General features: G+C 43.1%; 1 protein-coding gene across 1 annotated transcript; it reads right to left on the minus strand.

Annotated features, from left to right (window-relative positions):
• Nucleotides 1–879: 879 nt before the first annotated feature.
• LOC110589897 (small nuclear ribonucleoprotein E) lies at nucleotides 880–1,312 on the minus strand. Its single transcript, XM_021700552.1, has one exon. The coding sequence runs from the start codon at nucleotides 1,272–1,274 to the stop codon at nucleotides 996–998; it is 279 nt and encodes a 92-aa protein (XP_021556227.1). The 5' UTR covers nucleotides 1,275–1,312; the 3' UTR covers nucleotides 880–995.
• Between the last annotated feature and the right edge of the window lie 10,569 nt (nucleotides 1,313–11,881).

Genomic DNA, 11,881 nt, shown 5'->3' on the forward strand with positions numbered 1-11,881 from the left:
TTATTGATTGAATAATATTATTTATCATTTATGGAATACCTGTAGGGGCCTGGCATTTAGTATACATGTGTGTATGGGATTACCCGGGTGGCTCAGTTGGTTAGGCGTCCAGCTCTTGATTTCCGCTCAGGTCATGATCTCAGGGTTGTGAGATCAAGCCCCGCGTCAGGCTCCGCACTGAGCATGCAGCCTGCTTGAGATTCTCTCTCCCCCTCTGCCCCTCCCCCCAAAAGAAAAAACTAACATACGTGTGTGTATGGATACACACACACACACACACCATACAATGGCCTCACAAGATAGATACTGTTATTTCCATTTTATAAATAAACAGTTCAGAGGGAAGTTTCTCAAGACATAGAGCTAATAGAAGTTGTGCAAACATTCTAATCCGATTCCAAAGCACCTGTTGCTTTCGTTCCTTCTTAGTCCTGCCTGGACTTACATCCTGGTGTTCCTGGAGAACAGCCAACAGTTTCTTTAAAGAAAAAAAAAAAAAAAAAGAAAGTGCATTTCCTTTTCCCTACATTGAAAAGGAGAAAGAGTAGTTCTGTCTTATCCTTGTGAGGTAAATATGTAAAATACCAACAGAATGCATGGGATACCTTAGACGTTTAATCAATGATCCTTCCTTCACTCGTCTGCAAGGAAATTTGAAAAGAAATAGAAATAAATCCGTCGAACTCAAAACTGATAATACTTGGCTTTTGACTGGACTCCGTGACATTTTTTGGTGAGACAAAACATTTTCCAATTGGCCAAGTCTCAAACCAAACTGACCAGCTACCTGGCTATTTCAAAAGCTCTTCTTTTTTTTTTTTTTTTTTTTAATTTTAAATAAAAGCAATCCCACCGCATTTATTGTCCTCTGGTAATAACATAAAGGTAATCGAAATAATACGAACAAATGTTTTAGAACTACACTCAGAGCAAAGGACATCTAAAAAAACAAACTACATGGCCTTCTCAAGAATTTCTCACTTCACAGATCATTTCTAGTTGGAGACACTCTGGAGCAGGGTAATATTATCTCCTTTTAGCATGATCCGACCCAGTTGTTTTCTTGACTTTGTTTTAGAATGAATCTCTTCGGCATCATCTAATACGAGGTTCATGTACTCATCAAAACCAATGATACAGCCCTCTATTCGCATGTTCACTTGCTCATAAAGCCACACCTGAATTCGAGATCTATTTTGCAAGTATCTGAAGATGAGGTTGATGGGCTGAACCATCACCTTCTGCACTTTTTGGCCCTGGCCACGGTATGCCATGGTGGAAGCCGACAAAGACCGCGCGCTACCTCAGAGAGCAACTTTCAAAAGCCCTTCTTAATGCAAGACCACTTTGACATAATTCAGGAAAGATGGATTCAATCGAAGCTGCAAAGATTAGAAACACTCCATAATTTTCTATCATTTTAAGGACTAGAACACAATCTGAAAATGGAATATAATTGGGGCCCAGAAGCATCTCTGGGCTGCCTATTTTATTCTCATTTCCTCAGGAAGTATTCATATTTGATCTCTCCGTGCACAAATGGGAATTAGAGCTACTCTCTTTGTCTTTGAAACAGGCAAAGGGTATCAGCCTGGATGACATGCATGCTGTTGAACCACATGAACCGATGATCTGATCCTTAACAGTGAACAGCCCCTGGTCTTTTTAAAGGCAGAAAAACAAATTCTGTAACATGAAGACAGAAATGAAGGTAAGCTGGTTCCATTCTCTGAAGAATGTCTTGCCTGCAGATTCCGCCCTCATGGATCTGTCTACTTTTATTTGCTTATGTTATACATTTGGTGACGAGGCAGTATTGAAACTTTGGGAATTTATGTATATATCAATATATACAAACAGATCTTGAAACAAAAGCAAACACAGAGCTCAGAAGCAGCAGGAATCCGATGAGGCAAGTCTGGACTTGGGAAAGCTTATGGAAGGCTCTTTTTCCTTTTCCCTCCCTGGCTGTTAGGAGACTGAGTGAAAATCTGGAGAACCTCCAAAGCCTTCTTCGGTTAGCTTAGCCGTACACAGGGCTTTATTCTTTGCTCTGTGAAGGGTTAAAAGAGGCAGCCATGGTGATAGGGGAAAAAAATAGAATAGATATCCCACCTCCCACTCTTGGCTGGTGCTCAGTTGAAAGTTCCTCCCTATATATGCTGCAGGAGGACAAGCTACTAGCAATGAAATATCATGGGCAGCACAGACTTCCTCTTTTCAAAACACTTAGCTGTTCTCCTGGATATGCTGAGATTTCAGAGTTCCTTCCCGTTGGGTACCACTGAGGAGGGAGCTGGCTTCCTCACACTATCATCAAGGCAGATGTCTTCCTGTCCCATGAAATCATAATTCCAAACCCTCTGATGATTCACAGGCAAAAACAGGTGGCCATCGGCATTTCGTGGGGCTTATAGGCTGTATCAGTTTCCTACCACCGCTGTAACAAATTCTCATGAATTATCCTAAAGCATCTTAACACAGATTTATTCTCTTCCAGTTCTGGAGGCCAGAAAATTAAAATGGATCAGCAAGGCTGGTTCCTTCTGCAGACTTTAGAGGAGAATCCCTTTCTTTGCCTTGCTCAGCTTCTAGAAGCTACCCACATTCCTTGCCCCTTGGCCACCCAGCATTGTCTTCATCATGACATCTCCTCTGGCTCTGACCCACCTGCTTTCCTCTACAAGGACTCACATTATTCCATTGGGCCCACAAAGATAATCCAGAATTCTCTCCCCCATCTCAAGATCTTAATGACACCTGCAAAGTCCCTTTTGTCATATAAGGTAACATACTTACAGATTTCCAGGATCAGGCTGCGGACATCTTTGGAGGACCATTGTTTAGCCTACCGTGTGTGCCAAGTCATTGTCTCAGAGTGCAGAATCTAAGATCAAGTTCATCTTCTCCATGGGCCAAGTAGAGTTAAGTATAAATGCTTGACATACTTTTTATTACTGGGTAGTAGAAACAATTTAGTTAAAGCACAGGTACTAAAACCATCTCCCTTGATGGACTGAGAAATCCTTGAGTGCAGGGAACGTGTTTAGATGACACTCGTCTTGGTGGATCAGTGTCCAGTAATGGCTTTTTAATGAGACTATATGGTCCTTTGTATATGAGAAAGTGGGGATGGTGAGGGAACCTGATAGAAATCTAAAAAATAAATTAAACCCACATTTGATCTTCTTTAAATTTTATTATGTTATGTTAGTCACCATACAATACATCATTAGTTTTTGATGTGGTGATCCACGATCCATTGTTTTCGTATAACACCCAGTGCTCCATGCAGTAGGTGCCCTCCTTAATACCCATCACTGGGCTAACCAATCCCCCCTCCCCCCTCCCCTCTAAAACCCTGTTTGTTTCTCAGAGTCCATAGTCTCTCAGGATTCATCTCTCCCTCCGAATCCCCCCCTTCATTTTTCCCTTCCTTCTCCTAATGTCCTCCATGCTATTCCTTATGTTCCACAAATAAGTGAAACCATATGATAATTGACTTTCTCTGCTTGACTTATTTCACTTAGCATAATCTCCTCCAGTCCCATCCATGTTGATGCAAAAGTTGGGTATTCATCCCACTGATCTTTCACAACATATATCACTTTCTATTTTTGGCAGTGGGTTTTTGATATTTGAGTGCTCCTTGAGGAAATGTAGAGCATGTGGGGAAGTGATTGATTATAGGGCCGAGGCAGGCAAAATGCAAGATCACGCCAACCAACCAACCAACCAACCAGACAAAAGAAAGAGCCAGTGCTGAAGGAGCTCCCAGGGGCCAAAGAGGCTATTGAATTAAAACTCAAAGTATAACAAATACCCAGAGTTCATGCTAATGTAAATGAATAGATGGAGGAAGGGAGAGCGGGAGGAGGAAGGAGGAAAGAATTAGAGATAACTCTTCATTGCAGAAGAATTCCAAATAATAAATGTAGAAGGAAATAGAATGAGGAAAATAGAAAATCATCATTAGAACACCTCAGTAATAATTACTGCCAGCAAAATTATTATAAATTATAATTGTATTTGCACTGTTTTTCCCTTTGATAGCATCAGTGTATATATACTTATATAACAACAACAACAAACCGTCCCATGGTCACTGCAGCATAATTTACAGTAGCCAAGAAATAGAAACAGCCTAAGTAGCCATAGACAGATGAATGGATAAAGAAATGTGGTATATATATATATATATCTTCAACATATGTATATGTATGTATATTGGAATAATATTCGGCCATCAGAAAAAGAAATCCTGCTATTTACAACAACATGGGTGGACTTTGAGGGCATTAGGCTAAGCGAAGTAGGTCAGGCAGAGAAAGGCAAATACTGTATGATTTCACTTATATGTAGAATCTAAAAAAGAAACAAACAAACAACTCAGAGATACAGAGAACAGATTGGTGGTTACCAGAGGCAGGGCTTTGGGATGGGTGAGTGAAATGGGTGAAAGTGATCACAAGGTACAAACTCCCAGTTATAAAGTAATTAAGTCCTGGTGATGTCATATACAACATGGGACTATTGTTTATAATACTGTACTACGTATTTCAAAGTTGTTAAGAGAGTAGATCCTAAAATTTCTCATCAAAAGAAAAAAATGTAACTGGGTGTGGTGATGGATGTTAACTAGACATATTGCGGTGATCATTTCACAATATATACATATATCAAATTATCATGTTGTACACCTAAAACCAATACAATGTTATATGTCAATTATCTGTCCATCAGAAAAAAAGATTCCCTCCAGAATGGGCAAAATCAGTGGGTGAAAGTTTAAGGGGAAACGTGATATTTGCATAGTCTCAAGGTATGCATGATATTTGCAGTCTCCCCCAAAAGTAATGCTTATGAATTAAAAGGGAGAAATGGTAACTTTACAGTGAAGAAATCCCCCAGACACCACCTTAAACAAATGACAGAGGTTAAGAACTGATTGCTATAAAATGTAGCAACATCAGGTACTCCTGGCTGTTATGTACTGAGAAGAACACATCACCTTGGTAATATCCCTCCTGATAATTCATAACCTCAGTCCAATCATGGGAAAACAGATGCAAACTGAAGGTCTGTCTATAAAATAACTGAGTCTCAAGGTCTTGAAAGGCAAGGAGAGGCTTGTCACAGATTGGAGGAGGCTAAGGAGACACGAAAACCAAATGCCATGTGGGATTCTGGATGAGATCCTAGAACAGAAACAGGACGTTTGTGCAAAAACTGGGGAAGGCTGAATAAAGTTTGTAGCTTTGTTAATAACATCGAACTCATGTCAGTTTCTCAGTTTTGCTAGTTACACTAAGGTTACAGAGAATGTTAAGGTGGGGAGTGGCTGAAACTCTGTCCCCTAAGTCTAAAATTATCTTAAGATGCAAAGTCAAAGCTAACATAGAACAGAAGGTAGGGCTGGCAGCTTTTCTGCATGATTCTGAGTGCTTACGTTGCTAGTGTCCTACGCATGAAGGCCTGATCTTTTTAAAGAGTGAGGAGTCCTTGCCTCAGCTTGGCACTTAAGAGTTCTGTGAATGTTTTCACAATGATTTTCCCATTTGAGCCTCTCAGCGATGTGCGTGAGGAGTGATGTGCATTTTTTGAGATCAGAAAACAGATGTTTAGGGGGAATAAATGACTCCAATAAATAACCAGTAGATGGCGAGTCCAGGTTTGCTGATTTCAAGATCAGTGCTCTTGCCAGGCACCTTGCCAGTAATATTCCTATTTGTTTATACTTTGTAGCCATGAAGGCATTGCCATCTTGGATTTGGAATCTGGCTAATTACTCTTTATCCTCTAAACAGATACCAGGGTATCTGGCTTTAGCCTTGTTTAGGGATGCCACAGGTCCTGCTAGACCGATCTACAGAGTTTCTCTCGCTAATAAATTTTCAGTATTCAGAAAGGGTCAGGGTTTAAGCCTTTTCTTATTCTGATGCGACGTTTTAAAGAACTCCCAAAGTTCTCCAAGTCTGACAGCCTCATTTGCATGTGCCTAAAAACCTCTGGCTCACTCTTTCCACTCGACCTGATCATCTAACATAGCCACAGCATGACAGGGGCGATTCAAGTTTTGAATTTATGGATGATTCAGCGTTTCTAAATTTCAAAAGCAGCTTTGATGATGGCAGTATTGTGAGCAAGGGATGTGGGCCCTGGGAGCGATAAGAGTTTCTGTGGGCTGGAGCTCAGACACCCACTATTCCTGCCCGGGTTTTGATGCGGTAACTTCACTTGTCAGTATCCACATCTAATTTAGGGCTGTAAGCAAGTCTATTGGCAGTCTGGGTGGAAAAAAACAAACAAACCCAAAAGCAATACATTCTACTGTGTTGCAGAGCCCGTTCTTCTCTTTCCCAAAGCACCCCTACACGATGGAGAACAGCATCTCCCTTAGTCGGCTTGGGCTACCATAAACTTTGAGGTGACTTAACCAATAAGACATTTATTTACTCATAATTCCAAAGGCCAGAAATCTGAGATCAGGATATCAGCAGGGTTGGTTTCTTATTTCCCCTGAGGCTTCTCTCCTTGACTTACAGAGAGCTAGCCGACAGCCCCCCATACATGTCTATGTCCACATTTCCTTGTCTTCTAAGGATACCAGCCATATAGGATTAGAACACACCCTAATGATCTCATTTTAACTTAACTCTGGAAAGACCCGGTCTCCAAATACAATCGCCTTCGGAGGTGCTGGGGATTAGGACGGCAATGTATGAATTTTAGGGGCATACAGTTCAGCCCATGACAGCGTCTTTGTTACAAACATGCAATCAACCAGTAACACTCGACACGGCTCCAGATGCTCCATGGTGACACTTAGCTTTCCCCAGTTCTGGTTCAGGTCTTCATTCCCCCTCAGGGGGCTCTCAGATGGCCCCTGCTACAACCACGCCCTGGGTCCACCAGAAAGTAGCCCATATGGGGTCATCTTAGTGCCACTAAATAGCCTGTAAGATTCCTCTCCTTTCTTTCTATGCTCTATCCTGATGGTACTGTGGAGGGATATTGCTGTCCCCCCACCATATGAGCCCCCCACCTGTACCTAAAAAGTATTTTCTCACTCTGTTTCCTTATCGTGCATCTATTGCTCGAGCTCATTATTCAACTCGGGCTGTCCGTTTCTGAGAGTTCACTCTCTTCAAAGAAGGTCAGAATAGATTGTCTAGGGCTTCGACCAGAGGACAATGTGAGTGTCCGTTTTAAAATGTTGGTTTTATTATTATTCAGGTACGATGACGCTGACAGATCAGGAGACAATTACCTGTGAAAATGGTTTGTTACTTACAGTTCCCAAAAGGGGACATGCCATGCCAGGCAGGGCCACATGGGCAAACATCAGGTTTGGTCGGGAGGCAGGGGAAAAAATATGGGCAAGAGCCTTTATTGTGGTTTCCATGGGATGGCGTGGGTGAGTTAGGGTCAACAGGCTTAGGATGGGCAAGTTTGAATAATATCTGCAGTCTCTGAGGTGTAAGGACTGTTTTCAGTTGTCTGGCCCTGGGGTGATTAAGCTAGGGGAACTATTAGTCTGGAGTGTGAGGACCCAGTAGACGATGTGGTAGGGTTTAGGCTCTGGACTGGGGGCTTTGCGTGTGAAAGATAGGCTTGTAGGACATTCATTTACTCTCTCGAAGAATTGGATAGCCCTGAGAGGGGTAGGCTCCTTAGGGTCAGTAAGGACCCAGATGCCCAACATCAGGATACAAAGATGTGCTTTAATGTGGTGGCCCCTATAATTGTCCTACTCTGCGAACCATTGGTTAACATCCCGGACTAGACGAAGATACCTCTAACCTCTCAGTGGACTGAGACCCTGTGTCCAGAGAACAGGGGAGACAGGCAGCTAGGGCCCTGGCATCATAGGGATGGATCCATCCTGCTTAGTTTTCCAGGTAGGAAACAGGAGACTCTATGTCAAAGCTCTTGGGAGTTGCCAGGTCACTTTTCAGACAGGTGACTCTGTGCCCTTGCTCCCCTTGCTCACTTCACGTTCCTGGGGAGCCCCACATTTGGTTGGCAGACCATAGTGTGTTGGCCGGAAGGGAAGAGAGCAAAGCTCTCAGAGGAAACTCTGAAATTGGCAGAGATGTGGGACAGTGAAATCATAGTTAAGCTGGACAGAGGGCAAGGAAGTGGGCAGATGGCACACAAGGCGGGGTGTGGGAGCAGTCCCATCCCGGATCCTGGCATGAGCATGGCAAACCTTGAACCTCCAGGCCCCAGACAGGGTAGTGATTTAAGAGGACCACACTTCCTGGGGAAGAGTGGAGTGACAGCATGACATGCACCATCTGATACCGTCAACTCCCAAAGTCATCTGAAAACTAGACAAAGCAAGTGTGGGGCCATGGGGAGTCCGGGAAGTCTGGGGCATGGAACCATGGGAGCTCTCTGGAAAAAGTCCCAGTTGATAAGGTCCCTAGGCAGGTGGGTGGAGAGAGCTGGAGACACAGTGACTTGTGTGTCTCCAGTGACCTGGGGGGAAGAGAGGTAGGCTGAACACCGCAGGAAGCATCCAGAGGTGATAATGATGCAATGGTAGTCATGCAGTTGTTCATTCATAAATATCAGCGAACACTTACTACATCCTGGGTACCAGACCCTGGGGTTATAGTGATGAACCAAACACACATGGTCCCTGCTTGGTGCTTAGATTGCTTTCACGGCAGAGCCCTGGTCTTTAACCCTCTGGCACAGAGCCTCCTACTATCGTCAAATACCACCAGCTTGTGGGTGACCACTCTTTATATCCTGACCATCTCACTGAGTCTAGGAGGACCCTCTATAGGAGGCCAGATGTTTATTCTATAGTGGTGTTTGACTCTTCGTGACTCACGAGATACCCACCCCGAGCCAGTAACTATTTTTCGTACCTCCCAACCACCATGTGAAGTAAGATTATAATCCCATTTTATGGATGTAGGAATTGATTCCAGAATGGTTGAGCAGGTAGCCAAAGGTCACTCAGAAGAAAAATAATTGAAACCCAGCCCCGTCTGACTAAAGCCAGCGTCTTTTCAAAATCACCAGGTGGATGCACCTGAATTGTTAACCTGATGAAATCATTCCATTTGCTAATAGGTATTATATCTATTTCTAGGCGTGTAGATACATGCTTCTTAGTAGCATTTTGACTCATAGTTAATTAAATGATATGGATATACCCAAAAGATGAGTGGATAGTTTACAGTTTTTAAAATTTTAATGAATAAATAACAACTCTTTCTTTATTTATCTAGTTTAAAATGTTAATGAATAGCTCCCCTTCTAATTGCAAAGCTGAGTATTTAAGGGAACCTGACACTTCATAAATATCAAACTGTGAGGTTTCATGTGTTGGTTTTATATAAACATAGGAATTGAGTAATTACCATCCCTGCTATTCATTAAAATTCAAAATTAGATAAACAATAAGCAGGAATGTTTTTGTTCATTATTATTCATATCAAGTACTTTGCTTAGAATATCCCCTGCTTCTTTTCATGATTTCTTTTGTGCACTGTCCTTTCTCTTTGAGCACAAAAACGGTCCATTGAGTGGAAAACTCTGCTTTTCTTTTTGTTTTCAAACAAGTCATTATTTTATTTGGAAGGAGTGGTGGCGACAGGGAAAGAGATCTGGGCTCAGGGTTGCATGGTCCTTAGTGCTGGTCTTAACTCTGTCTCTAACTTGTGGTGGGTTCCCTAAGGCATGTCACTTACCATCACTGGGCTTGGGTTCCCTTGTCTTCAAGATGAGGAATTTGCATTAGATGATCATTCATCCATTCCTTTCTTTTCCTAGAACAGATCTTTTTGTGTGTGTGTGTGCCAGGCACTGTGCTATGTAGCTAGCTAGTTCTAGAGGTGAACAAGAAATGATTGCAGTTTCTGCCCTGATAGAGCTTCATCAAATAAGCATACAAACAATTCTAAGATCACAGTTATGATTCTTGCTACAGAGGGGATTATATAGCATGTGAACCATTAAAATAGAGCTTTGGACACAGAAAGATCAAGGGATGCTGTCCTGGAAGAAGGCAGGCTTACACTGATATCTCAAGGATGAGCCAAATTTAGCTAGGTGAAGAAGGAAAAGAGGAAAATCCGAGGAGCTGGAAGGGCTTGGACAAATGCCCTGGGGCAGGAAACTCTAAAAGGCCCATCTGTCTGCAAAGGAAAGATGGGGAGATTAGGCTCTAAGATGAGGCTGTAGAGAGTAGGTGGGGCCTGTTCAGACAGATCATCTACAGGAGTCTGTCTTTACCCTAAGAGCAATAGTGATGAGCATCAGCATATATTTGAATCATGTTCCTTTGAAAGTGGTCTCGTTAGATGGAGGTTAGATCTCTTTATTCTGCTTTTTTCTCTCCTCTTTTCCTTAGCTCTTGAGAGCCTTCTGAGTGGTTTTGCTTGCAAAGCTCTCTTAGGAGGGGCGCCTGGGTGGCTCAGTCGGTGAAGCGTCTGCCTTCCGCTCAGGTCATGATCCCAAGTGTCCTGGGATCGAGTCCCATGTTGGGCTCCCTGCTCAGTGGGGAGCCTGCTTCTCTCTCTCCCCCTGTGCTCTATCTCTCTGTCAAATAAATAAATAAAATCTTTAAAATAAAAAGCTCTCTTGGGGATGCGGGATCTAAGGACAGTTTGTAAGTTTATGGGTGAGTACCAGGCCACAGGTGGGGGAGGATGGCAGACCTTAGGGCCGAGATGTTCATGCTCCTTTTCCTGGCCTGCCGCTACAAGGATTTCTACTGCTTTGCTGAAACACGGCTTCGCACAATTAAAGAACTGTCCTAATGCACTCTTCATAAAACGGCTTGATGAACCTGAGCTTGGACCTTCATTCAGCAACCATCCTCCAGCTCTCTACCTTCAGCATCTGCTCATCTGATTCTCCCAGAAATTGACAAAGGTTCTGAGAACACACAGTTTTGCACTTTTAAGTATAATAATCTACGATTCCTATTTCAAGGTACTTTGCTTGATAAAATGATCTACTTGTAATTTGTGTGGTTTAGCGAGGCTTTTCCAGTCTCTCTTGTGCCGTGAATCTCATCACCAGCCTTGGACCACAGAGGCTACTTTTCGTACAGTGGACAGTGGCGTGAGGGCTCACAGGGAGATTTGAGGGTTGGCTTAGTTCCAGGACCTGTTTTGAAGTTGGCCACAGAAAGCTCTCCGGGCTCAAATGTTACCGCTATTGGTGAGCAAACCAGGTATATCCTGGAGGTGATACATCTTTGTGTGAAATGCAGCTGAGCTGGGAGGGGACATGGCTTCCCCCCAGTTTCAGAATCTCCTGAAAGCCTTTTAAGAACGCAGATGCATCAATCTCATTTCCGTGGATCTGTTTGGGGGGATCAGAAGTGAGGTCAGTGAATGGATGTTTTTAACAAGCTCCCTCATGGGATTCAATTCGGGAACTTTTCTACCATCCCTGATACAAACCATTTCCCCTTCCAGGATGGAAACTCTCTTATTCTTCCCTGCTAGAGGGAGGGGATGTCAGGAGGCCTAAGGACATGTGGAGAAATTCAGAGTGCTCACCGCAACTGAGAAGTCAGGAATGCTTTTCCTGAGCACCCTCTGCTGTTTTGTGGTCTGTGCCCCTCCTCCCCGAGCCCGGCCCCTATTGTGTCTTTAAAAAAATTTTTTTTTTTTTTTTAAATTTTTTTTTTTATTCTTATGTTAATCCCCATACATTACATCATTAGTTTTAGATGAAGTGTTCCATGATTCATTGTTTGTGCATAACACCCAGTGCTCCATGCAGAACGTGCCCTCCTCAGTACCCACCACCAGGCTAACCCATCCTCCCACCCCCCTCCCCTCTAGAACCCTGTTTGTTTTTCAGAGTCCATCGTCTCTCATGGTTCGTCTACCCCTCCGATTTCCCC

This window comes from Neomonachus schauinslandi, chromosome 5 (assembly GCF_002201575.2).
Source record: "Neomonachus schauinslandi chromosome 5, ASM220157v2, whole genome shotgun sequence".
In the NCBI taxonomy this organism is placed as follows: Eukaryota; Metazoa; Chordata; class Mammalia; order Carnivora; family Phocidae; genus Neomonachus; species Neomonachus schauinslandi.